Source organism: Hevea brasiliensis, chromosome 8, assembly GCF_030052815.1.
Source record: "Hevea brasiliensis isolate MT/VB/25A 57/8 chromosome 8, ASM3005281v1, whole genome shotgun sequence".
Taxonomy (NCBI): Eukaryota; Viridiplantae; Streptophyta; class Magnoliopsida; order Malpighiales; family Euphorbiaceae; genus Hevea; species Hevea brasiliensis.
This window is the reverse complement of record NC_079500.1, coordinates 7,254,796-7,275,056: the sequence shown is the minus strand read 5'-3', so window position 1 is coordinate 7,275,056 and position 20,261 is coordinate 7,254,796. Positions and strand designations below refer to the sequence as shown.

Genomic DNA, 20,261 nt, shown 5'->3' with positions numbered 1-20,261 from the left:
AGCATTTAAACTTTCTGCTATCAACCTCTGGTTCCTTGATCTAAGTTGATTTTAATTTCCAGCATTTAAATTTTATGCTATCAACCTCTGGTTCCTTGATCTAAGTTGATTTTAATTTCCAACATTTAAACTTTCTGCTATAAACCTCTGGTTCCTTGATCTAAGTTGATTTTAATTTACAGCATTTAAACTTTCTGCTATCAACCTCTGGGTCCTTAATCTAAGTTGATTTTAATTTTCAGCATTTAAATTTCCTGTTATCAACCTCTGGGTCATTGATCTAAGTTGATTTAAATTTTCAACATTTAAATTTCCTGTTAATCAACCTCTGGTTCCTTTATCTAAGTTGATTTTAATTTTTAGCATTTAAATTTCTTGTTATCAACATCTGGTTCCTTAATCTAAGTTGATTTTAATTCTTCAGCATTTAAATTCCCTGTTATCAACCTCTGTTTCCTTGATCTAAGTTGACTTTAATTTTTCAGCATTTAAATTTCTTGTTAATCAACCTCTGGTTCCTTCATCTAAGTTGACTTTAATTCTTCAGCATTTAAATTCCTGTTACCAACCTCAGGGTCGCTGACCTAAGTAGGCTTTAGTTCCCTAACTTTAATTTCGAAGTTCAAATTTTAATCGCCCAAAATATGGGTCTGAATCTTTACATAATCCCTACACGGGAAAATTTTTCCCTTCAGTAGGAATTATGTAAAGAGGGGCAGCTGTCGACACCATATTTTGGCCGATCCCTGGAATTAATAAACTTTGAAACCGATCCCCAGTACCAAGTCTCTCTTTGCCAGTTAATCACATGTCCGATCTCTCTTCTAAAGGAATCAAATCAGTACTAAGTCTCCATATCATTTAAATCCTATCCGATCTCTTGAATCAATTACCAAGTTTTTCGGCCAGTCAATCACATTTTCGATCCCTCTTGTCAAACAAAATTGAACCAACATTAGGTCTTCATGCCATCCGATTCCCCATTCATAAATATTGTGGATAGTTGTCCAATAAAAGTTAAGGTTTTAATCCGGCCTAATGATGCTTCCGATCTTAAGTGTTCAGACCAGGTTTCCAGTTCCGTTCAGTGTTTGTTCTCGGTTTAGGCCGATCTCATGTTTACAAAGTTTTACCGATCTCTCATACATAGGTTAATAATTGCTTTCAAGTTGTTCTAATATGTGCCAATAATTAGGCGCTCATGCAACTTGGATACTTTCCCATCTCATGTTTACAAAGTTTTACCGATCTCTCATACATAGGTTAATAATTGCTTTCAAGTTATTCTAATATGTTCAGACAATTAGGCTGTGACACCCCTTACCCGTGTACAGTATACCCGAGTAAGTCATGCCACACGGTGTACTGGCACACTCTAATATACCTTAATTAATTTATATCATGCTTTTGAATATAATTTATGAAATATAATTTATTTAAGCCATTTATCAAAAGTATTATTTATTTGAGGTTCCGAAAATTTTAAAGAAAATCCGGCGGAGTACTGGCTAAAAATAGAGAAAACAGTTCTTCGGAACCTGTTAAAAACACTTCCAAATAATTTTCCAAACAATCCCAACTTCAATTCATCAACAAAGTCTCAATATCAAGATCTCAACATTTCAATTTCAATTCTCAATTATCCATCACATGTGATGATCACATATAAATCACAAATAAACATTTACTTTTCCATTCATAAACACAGTTTTTCATTATTTACATGATCAACAAAATACATTTCATAATTCTAAATACATATGAGAAAATAAAAATTTAGTTACAAAATGACAAAATGACACCTAGTGCCCTACCAATGCACTGCAGGTAGTGAGGTGACACGGACACTGTGCAGAGCTGCAGGATGGACTCACCCAGTCTGCGGTCTACTGGGCTCACGATCAGTATCTCCAGTACCTAAGCGTGGCAAAAGCAACGCGCTAAGCAATAATTCTTAGTGATGCAATAATAAAATAAAAGAAATAGCAAGAAATAAATATGTAACGAATGTATATGTTTTATTTGTTTGGTATTTGTATATCATTTACTTTATCCACTTTTATTCATTTAGTTGCCCCAAGTAACCTACACTAGGCAGTAATTTGGATAATGGGTAACCGCGCCTTTGGGTATCTAGTACCTCGGGCCGTCACACCATCGGTCACATATGCATCTCCCGGTGTGCAACAGAACAGCTACCAAGCTGTAAATAATCTCAGGCACAAGGCCAAATCTCAATGCAAAGTCAGAATGGCTAAAAGCCATGAAATTACAGAATGGCATATTGCCATGTGCAGTACTGCTAACTGAACCCTATTGGCATGCCAAACTATCCAAACCAATCATGTTAGGTATACTAGGGCATTTGAAACTTTTAAATTCTTCAATTTGTGCATTTCAAGTTTTGGTGTCACTATTCACCTCATTGGTCAACAAAAATGTTGACTTTTGGATAGAAAATATGTACATTGACTTTGGCACTCCCAACATACCACATTTTACATTTAAAACTTGTTAGAATTGGTCACCATTACCATTTCTAACTTAAAGCCAAGAGGGCAGAAAATTTCAATTTTTGAGCCTAAGTTTACTGTTCCATTAAACACTGTTACAGTGGAAATTTGAAAAAATGGAAAACATGAAAGTTGTTCCTTATTTTGTCTAGTTGAATTTCTTTTTTTGAATCACTCCATTTGGAGTTTTGTAGCTCCAGATATGGTCCAAAAACCACAGCTGGCCGGATTGCCAATCTGCAGAATTAACCATATCTACAGTAACATGAATAGTGACTGTGACTGCATATTTGAATAGGTTCTGGCCATAATTTGGGGTAGGTTTCTTCATAAAAGTTGTTTGTCTATGTCTTAACTTGTTTCTGTAAAAATTTCAGGTCAATTGACCAAATCTACATTGAGTTATGGCCAACACTGTTCATTTGGTCATTTCTGCAGGTGCTGTTGCAGGGTATCCGGATTGGGGCCAACTTTTGGTCCTCTTGCTTTGGTCTTTTGGGCATAGTTTCTTCAGCAAAAATGTGCCATTATAAGCCTAGTTTCATGTCCAATTGGCCAAACACCAATTGGACCAACACAGCCCAAGATATGGCAGTCCAAGTGGACTGAAATTTGATCACCTCTTTGCACTCACAAGGCAGCATACTCATTCACTTTGCCATGCTACATTTCAGTCCAAATTATGGTTAACTTACCTAAAATGGTCACTAATTGACCATTAAAATGTTCTCTAACAATTTCCTAAGCCAAGTCAAATTTTCACTTCCCAAAACCCTAGCTTCACATTATGTTTTCTACAAGATGCCTTAGTTAGCATACCAATTTATTATCCATATAGATATATATCTTAAATATCATTTCTAGTCCACTCTAAGTCCAACAAAACAATCAAAACCATTCCTTCATTAGGGCTACCGAATTCTATGGTGGACATACACATGAATTTGTTTCATTTATTTCACAATTTCTCATCTATTACAAGTCTCAATCATGGAATTAATGAGTTTTAAATACATATATGCACTAACCTCTTGTAGGCAGATTTTTCCCAAGCTCAAAACTTCACTTTCTTTCTTCTTCTTGGCTGCCAAAAGATTATGCAAGGTGCTAGGATAAATTTTAGTGAATGGAGTATGAGGATTTAGGGTGAGACTTAGTGGAATGGAAAGCTTATGGAAGTGTTAATGGAGGATTAGGTCTAGGGCAAGGTTTCGGCTGCATGAGGAAGAGGGTGATGGCTGCTGGACTTTTAATTTTTTGGTCTTTGTTTTGTCTCTTTTAAGTATTTAAGAAAGCTTATTAGCTTGTGATTGGTTGGTAATTTATAAATGACATCATTATGATGTCACAAATTGCTTTATTTTGATTTTTCTTTTCTTTTCATCACTACTCAATTTCAATTAAATTTTTAGTAATGTTTCTTCATATTTTATGTCATATTAATTATTTACTTAGCTGGACAAGTCGGCCAAAAATCACCTCTGAAGGCGAAATGACTAAAATGCCCTCCGTTCGACTCAATGGGCCAAAATTGTCTGTACCGATTGAAAAATTTTTCTAAATATTTTCTTGGCATTCTAATGCCATGGGAACCTCAATAACCCTTCTCTGGAGTCCCAAAACTTATTTTATAATTTTTCCCTCGGGTCTAGGGCTCCTCGTTGCGAGAACCGCAACTTCCCTCTGAGTTACCCCTCGCTAGGGCACCGACTCGTTTAACTTGGTTGTATTTTATTTCTAAAATTTTTACTAAATGTTTCTTATTAGTATTTGAGTTAATTTTGGTTCCTCACTTTAGTTTAAATATTTTTTCGGACGTTCTAGCTATCCGGACCTACACCGGTCACCGGAACAGTAGAATGTACGGAATTGCTACCGGGAGGGTGTTACATAGGCGCTCATGCAATTTAGATACTTTCCGATCTCATCCAATCATTGAACTAAAAAAGGACTTCATTTCATTTCAAATTAAAAATTTATACAAGTCATTCGGCTGGAGGATCACCCCCAGCCTATTCTACATTTTGTTCACCTCCTCTCTCACCTTTAGCCTCCTCCTCGCTGTCCTCTTCATCTTGGGGAGCCAGGTCCACCATCTAGGAAAAGTCCTCCTCCGGATAACGCTTTTTAAGCTCGGCCAAAAGGTCCCCATGGGCATTCACATAAGCGCCGGCCTCCCTTGTCACTGCCTCTTCTTCTTTTACTTTGAGTTCGTCAGTGAGGCGTGCGACATCAGCAGCTCGGAGCACCCAAACCTCTTCAAGGACATGAGCTTGCTCGGCCAGTTTATCTTCATAGAACTTCATCCACCCCTTAATTTCAGCTATGTAGTTTTGGGCGGATGAAAGTTGGGATCGGAGGGAAGCTGCTTCATGACCCACCTTCTCGAGCTCCTGCCTCATGCGGTGAGCCTTCTCCCGGACAATGTGTTGGTTCACCAGGCTCTCCACACTCAGGCTCATAGTCCGGGTCAGGATATCATCGAGACTATTCGGGGACAGCCTATCCTGATCCTCCTGAAGGCAGATCGAGGCCCCCAAGACCTTAGCCAAGCCCGGATTCTCCCAAACCGTGCGGTTCTTTTCCAGCGAATGGATCAGGACTTGAGTTCCGCGGGAAAGGGTCCTCACAGGAGGTTGGGATGGACCCCCTTCCACACTAGAAGTAACCAGCGGAGGTGGAGGTGGCTCTTCGCATCGAGGGGGAGACCGAACCACTTTTACATTAGGGATTGGCGGTCCTGAGGGTCGAGAAGAGCCCTCCTGCATCTCCCCCGAATCGTGTCTTGGCGTCTGAAGGGCCTCGGCGCCCTTCATCTCCCACACCTTTCTGGAGATCTCTCTCTTCTGCTTTCGGTTCTCCTTGGAACCTCGCCGCCCATCATACCTGTGCAAAGGAAAAGTCAGTGAGTTCGCTAAGGGTTCAGAGATCAGAGATGTAGAAAGTACCGAAGCCAAGGTCAGAGAGCTGAAGCCCGCGTTCTTCCCCAGTAATTAGCCGCATTGTCCAATGATGCAGTTCAGCTGTCACCGCATCTAAACAGGAGAACTTCTGAGTGGCCGCCTGATCTTTCAGCTCCATCACCATTAAGCCTTCTTCCCTATTCAGGGTGATGCGCTTCGGAATTAACGGGCCTTGATGCAGCCAGCTACGCGGGAAACCCTCAAAACCGCTCGGAACCTTGCTCTCAGAATGAAAAAGCGATTCTTCCAATTCTTCAGGGAGGAGGGGAGAGAAACTAAATTAGAAGCTGACATGGCTGATGAAAGAATTAGAATTGGTGGTAATGCTGGAAATGGTCAAAACAATGAAAATGCAGCCCAAGGTGAAGAAGTTGTAAATGCTAATTTGCCTAGGGGAAGTATGATGGATCATGCTTTTCCTCGTTTTGATGACTTGAGAGAGAGCATAGCAAGACCAAGGATTGATGCAAATAGTTACAAGATGGATTTTGGAGTTCTTCAAATGATTCAAAATTCTCAATTTGGAGGACATCCTTCTGAAAATCCACACACACATCTGAAGAAGTTTGCTATGATTTGTGATATGCAAAAACAACCTGGAGTGTCTGATGATGTAGTAAGATTGAAGCTGTTCCCATTCTCTTTGAAAGATAGAGCATTGAATTGGCTTGATTCTTTACCTCACAACTCCATTACAAATTGGGAGCAACTCACTGATGCATTTCTTGCACAATATTTTCCACCTAGAAAAACTCAAGAATTGAGGAATCAAATGACAGCTTTCAGACCAAGAGAAGATGAAACTCTTTATGAATCATGGATGAGATGGAAGGAATTGGAGAGACAATGCCCACATCATGCCATTCCGAAATGGATGATAAACCAGAATTTTTACACAAATGTCACTCCTGCAATTAGAGGGATTATTTATGCTCAAACAGGAGGAGAATTTATTATGAAGCATGAAGATGAAGCTTATGAGCTATTGGAGAAAATTGCAAAGAATACTCATCTTTGGAGTAGTCCAAGAGGACCAGCTCCAACTCAAAAAAGGCAAGCTGCTGGAATGTATGATCTTGATCCATTCAACATGATTAATGCAAAATTTGATGCACTTACAAATGTCCTTGCTAAGAAGATGGAAGATTTGAGTATGTTGGTTAGTTGATCATCATCATCTGGAAGTTCACAACAAGTGGCTTATGCAGAGGGAACTACCAGCTGTGGAGTAGACTATGGAGAGCAAGCTGCATATGTTGGTAATTATGGAAACAAACAGATGGGGAATCCCTACTCTCAGACTTATAATCCAAATTGGAGGAATCATCCCAACTTTTCATGGGGAAATCAGCAAAGTCAAGTTCCAAATTAGAATTTTCAGCCACAACAGCAACAAGGAATTCCATATCAGCAAAATAGGCAACCATTGCCTAATTTTCAGCAGAAAAATATGAATCCTCTACCAAAACAGCAGGAACAAAGTTCTACCACTGAAGCTTTATTGCAACAGATTCTTGCTAACCAAAATAAGCATGATGAGGAGATGAGAGAGATGAAAGCAAGGCTGGAACAGATGCAAACACATAGAGAATCTTTGGAAAATCAGATTGCACAACAAGCATCTTCCTCAGGTACCAAGTCTTTTGGAAAACTTCCAAGTCAACCAGAAAACCCAAGAGAGCAGTGTCAAGCTATTACTTTAAGAAGTGGGAAAGTTGTAAATAATGAGAAGAGTGAAAAAAATGAGAAGAGAGAAAATGAGAAAGAAACTGATGAGAGTGAAAAACAAGAGAGTACAGAAAAATGTAAAGAGGAAATTGAAGAAAAGGAAGAGAAATATATACCTCCTGAGCCCTACAAGCCACAACTTCCTTTCCCACAAAGATTTCACAAAGCCAAGCTTGATAAGCAATTTGGGAAGTTCTTAAAGGTTTTGAAGAAGCTATACATAAATGTGCCTTTTGTTGATTCTCTTTCACAAATGCCCTCTTATGCAAAATTCTTGAAAGAAATTCTCTCAAACAAGAGGAAACTTGAAGATCATGAAACTGAAGCTTTGACAGAAGAATGTAGTGCTATCCTTCAAAGGAAACTTCCCCCAAAGCTCAAGGATCCAGAGAGTTTTTCAATTCCATGCCACATTGGGGAATCATGTTCTACAAAAGCTTTATGTGATTTAGGGGCTAGTGTTAGCCTTATGCCCCTTTCCATCTATGAGAAGCTCAACATGGGAGATCTTAAGCCAACCCACATTTCTCTTCAGTTAGCTGACAGATCAATTAAGTATCCTGAAGGGATTTTGGAGAATGTGCCTCTGAAGGTTGGGAAGTTCTACATACCTGTTGACTTTGTCATCTTGGACATGGAAGAGGATTCTAATATCCCAATCATCTTGGGAAGACCCTTTCTAGCTACAGCAGGAGCATTGATTGATGTTAAGGGAGAAAAGCTGACTCTTAGAGTTGGTGAAGAGCAATTGGTTTTCAATATTAATAACTCTATGAAGAAGCATCATTCTGAAGCTGATACTTGCTTGAAAGTTGATATCATTGATGAGCTGGTTGAAGAACACTTCAGAAAGAAATATCCAGAAGATCCACTTGAAAATTGTTTGGTTCATGGAGGAGGCATAGACTATGACAACCCTCATGTGGCTGCATATGCTCAACATTTAAAGGGAAGTCCACCATTCATTTCTGCTCCAGTTTTTCAACTCACACAAAAGGAAAAAGCAGAATCTAAGCAACCATCATTCAAGGAAGAAGATGCGCCTAAGGTAGAACTTAAGCAACTTCCTTCTCAGCTCAGGTATGAATTTCTTGGCACCAATAACACTTATCCAGTAATTGTAAATGCAAATTTAAGTACCTTAGAGGCTGATAAGTTGTTAAGAGTGTTGAGGCAATTTAGGAAAGTTTTAGGATACACCATAGATGACATTAAGGGAATCAGCCCACACTTTTGCATGCATAGAATTAGTTTGGAAGAAAATTGTAAGCCATCTATTGAACATCAGAGGAGGTTGAACCCGAATATGAAAGAAGTTGTTAAAAAGGAAATTTTGAAGTTGCTTAATGCAGGGATCATATATCCTATCTCAGATAGTACTTGGGTGAGCCCAGTACATGTTGTTCCAAAAAAGGGTGGAATGACAGTGGTCAAAAATGAAAATAATGAATTAATTCCCACCAGAACAGTAATTAGTTGGCGAATGTGCATAGATTACAGAAAATTAAATGTTGCCACTAGAAAAGATCATTTTCCACTTTCCTTCATTGATCAGATGTTAGAAAAACTGGCTAGGCATTCTTATTTTTGCTATTTAGATGGATATTCAGGTTTTTTTCAAATCCCTATCCATCCAAATGATCAAGAGAAAACCACTTTTACTTGTCCATATGGAACCTTTGCTTATAGGAGGATGTCATTCGGGTTGTGTAATGCACCAGCCACCTTTCAAAGGTGCATGATGGCAATCTTCTCAGATTTCATTGAAGACATAATGGAGGTTTTTATGGACGATTTTTCTGTTTATGGATCTTCATTTGACATATGCTTGGCTAACCTTTCTAAAGTTTTGCAGCGATGTGCGAATCGACCTTGTGTTAAACTGGGAAAAGTGTCATTTCATGGTTCAGGAAGGGATAGTGCTTGGACATTTGGTATCTAACAGAGGAATAGAGGTTGATAAAGCCAAGGTTGAAGTGATAGAGAAGATGGGTCCTCCTACCAATGTCAAGGGAATTCGAAGTTTTCTAGGACATGCCGGGTTCTACAGACGCTTTATCAAGGGTTTTTCTAAAATAGCCAAACCTTTGTCTAATTTGTTAAGTCATGAACACCATTTGTATTTGACCAAGAGTGTTTGGATGCCTTTTGCAAGTTGAAGCAAGCTCTTATCACTACACTAATCATGCAACCACCTGATTGGAGCCTACCTTTTGAAATTATGTGTGATGCTAGCAACTATGCAATTGGGGCTGTTCTTGGTCAAAGGAAGGACAAAAAGGCTTATGCTATTTATGATGCTAGTAGAACACTGGATGAAGCTCAAACAAATTATGCAACAACTGAAAAGGAATTTTTAGCAATTGTCTTTGCATTGGAAAAGTTCAGACCTTATATTATTGACTCAAAGGTGGTTATATTTTCAGATCATGCAGCCATCAGGTATTTGCTCCGTAAAAAGGAAGCTAAACCTAGGCTCATTAGGTGGATTCTGATGCTACAAGAGTTTGACTTGGAGATTAGAGATAAGAAGGGAGCTAAAAATGTAGTTGCTGATAATCTTAGTAGGTTGAAATTGGATGATGAAGAATTGGATGAAATCCCTATTGATGAGTTTTTCTTGGATGAACAACTTTTCTCTCTTGTTGCTAAACTACCTTGGTATGCAGACCTTGTGAATTATTTATCTTGTGGAGTTTTACCTCTACGTATGACATGGCAACAAAAGAAAAAGTTTTTGCATGAGGTGAAGTTTTATAGATGGGATGACCCTTTACTCTTTAGGAGATGCTGTGATGGTTTAATAAGGAGATGTATTCCTGATGAGGAGACACAGAGTATTATGCATCATTGCCATGCTTCTGATTATGGAGGACATTTTGGAATCTCTAAAACAGCTAGTAAAATTTTGCAAGCTGGTTTCTTTTGGCCAAATCTTTTTAAGGATGTGAGGAAATTTGTATTAGAATATGATAAATGTCAAAAGAGAGGAAATTTGTCAAAAAGAGATCAAATGCCCTTGAATGAAATTCTTGAAGTAGAATTATTTGATGTTTGGGGAATAGATTTTATGGGGCCATTTCCTCCTTCATTTGGTAATAGATACATCTTAGTTGGGGTTGACTATGTGTCAAAGTGGGTGGAAGCTATTGCAACTCCAACTAATGATGCTAGAGTGGTAGTGAAATTCTTGAAGAAATTTGTCTTGAGTAGATTTGGAGCTCCTAGGGCTATAATTAGTGATGGTGGTTCCCATTTTTGCAATAAGCAATTTGAGAGCTTAATGAGGAAGTATGGCGTAGTGCACAAGATAGCTACCCCATACCACCCTCAAACTTCAGGATAAGTTGAAATTTCTAACAGAGAGCTCAAACATATCTTGGAGAAAATAGTGAACAATTCTCGAAAAGATTGGTCTATCAAACTAGATGATGCTTTATGGGCATATAGGACTGCCTACAAAACCCCTATAGGAACTACTCCCTTTAGGTTGATATATGGTAAGTCTTGTCATTTACCTGTGGAGCTAGAACATAGAGCATATTGGGCCATTCAGACCTTGAATTTTGATCTTAAGCAAGCTGGTGAAAAGAGACTATTGCAACTTAATGAGCTTGAAGAACTGAGAATGGATGCTTACGAAAGTGCCCGTATTTACAAAGAAAGAACTAAAGTTTGGCATGATAAGCATCTTCGAAAAAAGGAATTCAAAGAGGGTGATTTAGTTTTATTGTTCAACTCAAGATTGAAATTGTTCCCTGGAAAACTTAAATCAAGGTGGACTGGTCCATATAGAGTTTCTAAGGTTTTCCCTTATGGAGCAATTGAAATTTGGAGTGAAAAATCTGGAAATTTTAAGGTCAATGGGCATAGATTGAAACATTACATAACTGGAGACCCAATAAAAGGAGCAAGCTGTTACAAGCTCTACAATCCCTCACCTCTTTTCAGTGAAATTCATGAAAAGTCCAACTAAGGACTATAAATTAGCCCTCTTGGGAGGCATCCCAAGTCCTTTTATTTTGCTTTTGCTGATTTACTTTTACTTTCATTACTTTTGTTTTTATATTGACTCTCCCAAATTCAATTTTTGACATTGTTGAATTTTGCCCCTTGTAGATGTATTTCAATGAAGAAAGGCTGATGAACTGCTGGGGAGTGATTCTTAACTTGAAAATTTTGTCCTTCAAACTCTCCCAAAATCGAGTGATTTTCTTTGCATAACTTTGTCAGGGTCATTACCTAGTTTATGCAGAGAGGAAGAAGAAATTCTGCAGCAAAGAGGGTGTCTACAGCAAATGGCTCATGTTCTTGGTGAGGTTGGATGTGTAACTTTTAAGTATATGTGCTTTTAATGTTAATATGGTGGTAAGTTGGTCATCTTTGTAGTTTTGAGCTTATTTGGGTTGTGGAATTCAAGGTGGACAATATTGCATTCTCTTGGCATAACTTGGAGAGTTCATTTCATCATTTGTGGATAGATGCAACTTTATGCAGGTTTTATTGAGTTTTTATTGTGCTAAATGTTGATTTGCAGAATTTGAGTAAAAATGGCATGGTTCACAAAGGTCTTTTATGTAGGATCCATTTCTACATGCTTGTGTGATGAAATTTTGATGGACTTTGTATATATTGATGTGTTTTTGGTGAAAATTTCTCATGGTTTATGCTTCATAGAATTATATTTCCTCATTCTAGGGTATTTTTCACACTTGCAAATCATGTTCCATTGCAATTTTAATCTTGTTGAATTGTGCATAAGCAACTGCATAGCTTATGCAATCCTGCATAACCACAATTCTTGCCATTTTCATTCATATTGCAAAGTGCATGAGAAGAGTGCATAGCTTATGCAACTCTGCATAGCCTAATTTTGCCAAATTTCATATCTGTCAAAACTTGCATAAGTGAGTGCATGACTTATGCAGGTTTGCATAACTTCAAATTCTGCATTTTCTCTCTCTGCCGAAGTCTGCATAAGGAGGGTGCATGACTTATGCACTTCTGCATAACCAAAAACTCCAAAAATCAAAACTTGCCGAAGGGTGCATAAGCAGAGTGCATAACTTATGCACTTCTGCATGACCTCACATTCTGAATCTCAAAACTTGCCGAGGGATGCATAAGCAGAGTGCATAACTTATGCACTTCCGCATGACTAAAAATCTCTGAAATCCAAAATCTACCGAGAGGTGCATAAGGAGACTGCGTAGCTTATGCACAACTGCATAACCACCAACCCAAAATCCCAAAACCCACCGAGACCTGCATAAGCAGAGTGCATGACCTATGCACTTCTGCATAACCACTTTCCACAAAAATCAGAACCTACCGAAACATGCATAAGCAGAGTGCATAGCTTATGCACAACTGCATGACCACATTTTCCAAACACCAAAACCTACCGAGACCTGCATAAGGAGGGTGCATGACTTATGCACTTCTGCATAACCAGAAACCCAAAATTTCAAAACTTGCCGAACAGTGCATAAGGACAGTGCATAACTTATGCACTTTTGCATAAGCTATTTCTCTGAAGTCCAAAACCTGCCGAAACATGCATAAGTAGGGTGCATAAGTTATGCACACTCACTTTTCACTTATGCAGTCTTACATAACCTAATCCAAAATTCCCGTCGGTACCCATTTTTCCCACCTCCCGTATTTTCTGTTCCCGACCGTCCGTTCCCCTCCATTTCTCCCGACATTTTCCTCTTATTCTTCTCCACACCCATTTCCGCCGCCCTAGCCCTAACTACCCAGTGCATATTTTCTTTTCCCCTCATCTCCTCCATCTTCACCATCGGCAATGGAGTCGCCTCCCCATTCCCGTCCAGTTTCCCCTCTCCAGGTTTCGCCATTGTCAACGCTACCTCCCAATCCCGATTCCCCTCCACAAGCGACACCCCCACCACCCTCCACAGCCACATATAAACGAAAAATCAGGTCGAAATCCACTAGGCCCATGTCATCTGCACCTCCTCTCTCAAAGCGCAACGAACCACCCACCACCCCAAGGTCAGAGCCTCCACCCAAAAAGCCAAAGACTTCAGCCTCCACACCCTCTTCCAGTAAAAAGCAATTGTCAGTAACCTCATAGGTCTCAAAACTCCCTTGGTCCCTTCCTGATGCAACTCACAAAGCAACATTTAAACGACTTAAGGAAAGGAAGGTGCAACCCACTAGGTATATTTCTGTGGACTCTCTCCAGTCACTTGGTTTATTTGACAATGTGGTTGACTATCTAGATGGTATGGGTTGGATGGAATTTGTGCACAAGCAAGAAATTGTTTACCCAGCTTTAGTTTTGGAGTTTATTTCCTCATTCTCTGCCACCCTGAAATTGCATGATGTAGATTTTAAGCCAACTATGAAATTTAGATGTTTGGAGCAAAATAGAGAGTTATCATTGGATCAATTTCATAGCATTCTTGGGTTTGCAATTGATGGGCTATTTAGAGTGCCATATACAGGGGTAGAGGTAGCAAACAAGGGTATTTGGAATGCTGCTCAATTTTGGAGAATCATCACAAACCAACCTCAGACTTTTTCTGCTGGCAGATCAAAAACCTCTCAAATACTTGACCCTGCACTTAGGTTTATTCATAGACTGATTGCTAGCACTATTTTGGGCAGAGGGACTAGTTCTGGTGCTGTTGGGAAATCTGAATTATTCATGTTATGGTGTGCTTTTCACAAGGTCAAGGTTTCTCCTGGTTATTTCTTTTGTGAGCATGTGTTGCATACTGCCACTAAATCCATAGGTGACATTGTCTTAGGTGGGCTCATAACTGTCATAGCCAAGCACTTTGGTTTTAATCCTGAAGAGCACCCAATACCAGCACTTGTGGACACCTTATATTTTGATGCTGCACACCTATCCAAAACAGGGTTCAGTTTGCCACATTCTGACATTGCACAACCAGCAGCAGAAACTGAACCCACTGCACAACCAGAAGCCCAACCTGTCCAATCAGTCCCACAGCACTCTACTGAACCTACCCCACCCCCTCAATCTGCACAGGACACCCCAGCAGCTTCTGCTCAGCCCACACCTCCTACAGCTGAACCCTCCTCATCCACAGCCCCTCCTGCATTCAACACTAAAGCCTTATTCACCTATCTTGAAAGGCTTAGTGATGATATATACTTTGTGGATAGGAAGCTTGACACTGGTCTTGATACCCTCAAGGATCGTCACGATCATCTATTTGACCTTGTCATGGAAACCAGGGACAAGCAAAAAGAATTGAAGGAGATGATGAAGAAGCTCATGATCTTTCTGGGCATGCCACCTCCACCTCCATCACCTCCTCCAGCACCATCATTTCGACAAAGACCGGATGCAACCAAATTTCTTAGCAACATCTATGGACAAGGGCAAAATAATAGAACTAGATTAGTTTTTGTTTTACTTTTGTTCAAACTTGTAGGACTTTTTCCTTGTACATATTTTCAAACAATTATAGTTTGTTTTGAATTCTGTTAGTTTGTTTTGAATTATTTTGTTTTGAATTCTGTTTTTCTTAAAGTTCTATTGGATGGCCATTACATTAGTTTTTCATTGATTGTCACTGCCTTTACTACCCTTTTGTGCATAATTGTCCATATATTGTATATTTTTGCATGCTTCTACTGGTGGTTGCACATTTTTCTTTGCTAATCATCATGCAGCAGCTGTTGAATATACTGCACAGGATGTGAATTCCCTTATGCAATTATTTTGCATAGCCTGTGCAGCCCTTTATGCCACTTATGCAGAACTGCACAGGCTGTCATCCCCTTATGCAAATGTCCTGCATAGCCTGTGCAGCCCTTATTGTCACTCATGCAGAACCGCACGGCTTATGCACCCTACTTATGCACATGTTCTGGACAGCACTTTACTCTGCATAACCTGTGCAGCTTCTTATGCATCCCTTTATATCTTGAATTCTCCTCTGCTCCATACCAGGTAACTCTTTCTTTTTGCTCTTAACTTTCACAATTCCTGATAATTATTACTTGCTTTGAGTTTTGGTAATATACTGCTTGAGACATTGAGGACAATGTCTAATTTTGAGTTTGGGGGTGCACATTTTGATTTCTGCTTCATTTTTGTGCACATTTTGATTTTTGCTTCATTTTTCACATTTTAAGTATAGGAGCATCTCATCCCATTTCATTTACATATACTGTAAATATTTTATATATACATCCATACATACACACACATTATACATCATTTACATACACATTATACATCACTTAGAAATTGTACATATTGCATACAAATAGATTTCCTCCATTTAGTTATTGCATTACTCATTTTTAGGAATCATGCATCATGCATTAAAATCTCTTGCCAAATCCCTTGAGTATTGAAAATGTGCCTATGAGAGTGATTTGACTTACCTTTAGTTGGGTTTGTGGATTGAAAGTTTCCTAAGAGGTGTAAGGTTTTAAAGTGTCTATCCCTTGCCTATATCTTCTTAGCCAAAAAGCCACCCAACTAGTCCTTTAGAGATTGGAGTGTTTAGAGGGAGTTATTGGATATAAGGTAGTCAAATGATGTCTCACCAATCCTAGAACAAATTTTCTAAACCTTTCAAGGCGAAATACCAGCTTGTACTTGAAAAGAGAGATGATTAGGCATTCTTTGATTCAAACCTTCTCATTTTAAGCCTTTGACCCTTTTCCTAATTAAAATTGACCCTTGCAAACCCCTTTGAGCCTTTTTGTCCCTAATTTTCTTGAAACCCTTATTACTACCTAGCCAATGAACCAAACACTCCAACCCTTTTCATGAGAATAATTATTCATAATATTAGGTACATAAAAAAAATAAAAAAATATATAAAAAAAAAGAAAAGAAAAAAAAATACAATAAAAGGGAGAAGAAAAGCTTGTCATCTTGTAAAAGTGCTAGTATATGTACTTTTCATTATTGTCATTCAAATTCAAAGAAATCCACCCAAAGTATTAAAAAGAATGAGTTTGGGGGTGGCATTTTTAGGGACAATCATCAAAAGAAAATGCAAGATACAAGTTTAAAGTATCAAAATGTCCCTCCATTTTTAGGTGTTTTGTAAACTATGCTAGCACTTGACAATCCTCATTGTGTATTTCTCTCCTCCATATATATATATAAAAAAAAAAAGAGAGAAAAAATATATAATAGAATAAGAAGTGTGCCTTATGTTGTCAAGATTGGAAATATTCTCATGCTTTGAACCCTTTTTACCCATTTTTCTTCTTAGCCTCATTTTGAACCCCATGGCCCCATTACATCCCTAAAAAGACCTTTGATCTCTTGATAGTACTTGCTACATTAGTGGAGATAGGAGTAGGGGATTTGCCTATGGGATTGGAAAAATTACCTATTCATTCATTAATTCCATCATTCTATATAGAGACACTTTGCCTATTGATTGTCCTAGAATTCCTTTTGAGCATGACTCTCTCTTTTGATTGGTTGGTTTGGGGATTTTGAATGATAATTGACTTGATGGCTAAGCGGTGAAAGCTTGGATAAGCATTAGATTCTTTGCATTTTGAAGGATGGGTATATGGATTGTTGGTATGGCTAAAGGGGAGTTAAGTTACTTTAATAGGTGATTTTCATAGCTCTTTGGATAAGGCAACCCCTAAAAATTTTGCATCACATTTTAAAGTTTGCTTGAGGACAAGCAAAAGCTTGAGTTTGGGGGTATTTGATGCATACATTTTGCATAGTCATTTAGGTCTAATTTCATAGCCATTTTATTTTATTATTAGTTATTTTTAGCTAATTTCATTAGTTATTTAGTTAGTTTTTCATAATTGTCAATTTTGGATTAATTTGTAATTTTTACTTTGTTTTGTAGGAAAAATGGTGCTTGTGAAGGACTGAAAAGAAATTTTGCCATTGAGGAGTGCCTTCTACAGCCAAAGATGTCAAAAATAAGTTTTCAAGCTGAAATATACATTGACCAAATTGTGCATAACTTGCCGCATAAGCTATGCAGATCTGCATAAGGAGAAAAATCACTATTCCAATACCTGCCGAAATGTGCATAAGGAGACTGCATAGCTTATGCACATTCACGCCTCCCTTATGCACTCTCACGGAATTGTGCATAACCTATGCACCAAGTCATGCAGTTTCGCATAAGTGAACCAGAAACCAGCTGAAAACTGCATAAGGGACTGCATGACTTATGCAGTCCACTTATGCAGTCCCATAAAGAGTTCATTAATGAGCTGGCAGAAGATTCCCTTAGAAAACCCCTCCTAGAACACACCATTTTAGGGCTCCATGTCAGAAAATGTTATAAATAACCTCATTTCCCATTTTAGAAGGGAGACAAAGGAGCAGAAAAGGAAAGGAAGAGGAGAGGCAGAATTTGAAGAGTCACTTTCACCTTCCACACCATTTTCAACCAAGATTTGCAGATTTCTTTCTTTCCTTACATTTTTCCTACATTTCTAGTGTTTAGTTTCTTATTTCTTAGCTTAGATTAAAGCTTTATTTCCATTTAAACTCGATATATCTTGTAAGCATTATGGGTAGTGAGTAGTTTACTTTTGATTCTGGAGTAAGGGTTGTAATATTTGAGATATTTTGTGGATTTTGATTGGGTAATCCATATTTTGTGTCTTAATGAGTTTTATTCATTTCTTGTGTGCTTAATGACATGCTTAGTGTAGGATCCCATTAAGTGATGTTCTTAATCCATGGTTGAGGCACCGAAAGGAGAAGGCCTTGTGATAGATAATCAAGGAATTGGACTTAATTAACTTAGATCTAGAAATAGACTAAGGATTAAGAGGATTCACAGATTAATTAAAGAACTTAATGGGTCTTAATTAACTCTAACTCCACGAAAGTAGGATTAGATTGATTAAGGCACTCTTTGTCTCACTCGAAAGGGTATTCAAAGGATTTAAGAATTAATCTCCTTAAAACCCATAAGTTCCACGAGATTGGATAACCAATTTAAAATCCCAAAATAGCTCGAATATGAAATCCCGAACTCCGGAATCGCCTTTTTACCATTGTTAATTTTCAATTGAATTTAATTGCTTGCCATTTTAAATCTTGCCATATTTGAACTTGCTTATTTCAATTTGATGCAATTTTAGTTAAATCATTACATAGTTGAATAGATTATTAATTTTGCACATATAGATTTCATACTCCAATACCCATTCAATCTATTGTTTTAATTTTGAAATTAGTTCAATTTAGTCAACTTTTTATATCAAAAATTCAATCATTAACACAACTCCTCGTGGGAACGATATCTTTACTGTATTACTTGTACGACCCGTGCACTTGCGGTTGGGCCACATCACTACCTCCAGGTAAGCTTCAGCAGTCAAAGAGGCGATTGACTATAACATTGAAGATCATATTCTCAATAGTTTCTGTGCTTATAGGTGCAACGCTTGTGCTGATTTGTTTCTTTCTGTGCCTATCAAGAAAGAGAAGAGAGTCTTGGACAACATCTCATGGGAAGGAGCTATTGAAGTTGTCTTATCAAAGTCTCCTCAAAGCTACTAATGGATTCTCTTCAGACAATTTAATTGGTATTGGTAGCTTTGGGTCAGTATACAAAGGAATTCTTGATCAAGAAGGAATTGTGATTGCGGTGAAGGTGTTTAAGCTTATGAATCGAGAAGCTTCAAAGAGTTTTATAGCTGAGGTCTTACGAAATGTTAGACATCGAAATCTTGTCAAAGTGCTCACAGCCTGTTCAGGTGTTGATTATCATGGCAATGATTTCAAAGCTTTGGTTTATGAGTTCATGGTCAATGGAAGCTTAGATGGTTGGTTGCATCCAACTCTTGGATTAGATGAAGTACCAAGGACTTTAAGTGTTCTCCAAAAGCTGAATGTTGCCATTGATATTGCTTGTGCATTGGAATATCTTCAACATCATTGTGGAACACCAATCGTTCATTGTGATATAAAACCAAGTAATATCCTTCTCGATGAAGAAATGACTGCACATGTAAGTGATTTTGGACTAGTGAAGTTTCTTTCCAATGTCACCCTTAGTTATACAAATCAATCCAGCTCCATCGGAGTAAGAGGAACTATTGGTTATTGTCCTCCAGGTAATTATAAATAAAATAAATATATTTTTTACATGAATTTCATTTGTCTTATTTGTTTATATTGCCATTTCAGGATTGTATTATTGCTTTTTTCTATTGATTTGGCTTTGGCTCCTACTATAACTCAAATTCGAGACCTTAATTACAAACTTGAAGAAAAGTCCTTGTATTCATATATTTCTAAGAAAACTCAATTTAACTATGTGATCATGTATGTTTTGTAGAGTATGGTATAGGAAGTCAAACATCAACATCAGGTGACATTTTTAGTTATGGCATACTCTTGTTGGAGATGTTCACGGGAAAAAGGCCTACTGATCACATGTTCAAGGAAGGCACGAGTCTTCGCAATTTTGTTAAGAGAGCTTTACCTGAACAAGTAACACAAATTCTGGATCCCAATAACAACCTTCCTCCAATGCAAATGCAACATGGGTTCAAAGCCACAGTCTTGTGAACACGAGAAACAACATGTTTATTGAGTGCTTGATTTCAATATTTGAAATTGGAATCTCCTGTTCTACTGAATCACCACAAGAGCGCATGAATATCGGTGATATTGTTGCTCAGCTCTCTTCCATCAGAAAGAAAGTCTTAGAGGCTCGATTACAATGGTAGGAAGAAGTTGCAAGTTCACTTCCATTAGCTAATAATCCTCTCTTCCTGTTTCAAATTAAAAAAATAATAATAAAATCATCATCATCATTATTATTAAAAAAATAATAATAAAACCTTATTTGTTTTCCTTTGTTATTTATTTATCTGTTCACTGAGTAGTTGTACTCACCCTCTCATATTTCTTTTAATATTTCATATTTCTTTTGCTGACTACACTACTACTAGCCTCTCTTTCAGTGTTGTCCTCTCATCCAATTCACCAACTCCAGAGTCTAGTAGAGGATGGGCTAATATGTTATTTTTGAATATTTTTTTTATTTTAATTTATTGTACATAAGTAAAGACAGCTAGAAGATCT

The 20,261-nt window shown here is 37.9% G+C and overlaps 1 protein-coding gene and 1 non-coding gene across 2 annotated transcripts; one reads left to right on the top strand and one right to left on the bottom strand.

Annotated features, from left to right (window-relative positions):
- Positions 1-6,233: 6,233 nt before the first annotated feature.
- Positions 6,234-6,340, bottom strand: LOC131182584 (small nucleolar RNA R71). The gene has a single exon (XR_009150848.1). It is a non-coding gene; the product is annotated as a small nucleolar RNA R71 (small nucleolar RNA).
- Positions 6,341-13,169: 6,829 nt separating this feature from the next.
- LOC110649685 (probable LRR receptor-like serine/threonine-protein kinase At3g47570) lies at positions 13,170-19,742 on the top strand. Its single transcript, XM_058150622.1, has 3 exons — positions 13,170-13,275; positions 18,605-19,285; positions 19,510-19,742. The coding sequence occupies exons 1-3, from the start codon at positions 13,170-13,172 to the stop codon at positions 19,740-19,742; spliced, it is 1,020 nt and encodes a 339-aa protein (XP_058006605.1).
- The last annotated feature ends 519 nt before the right edge of the window (positions 19,743-20,261 follow it).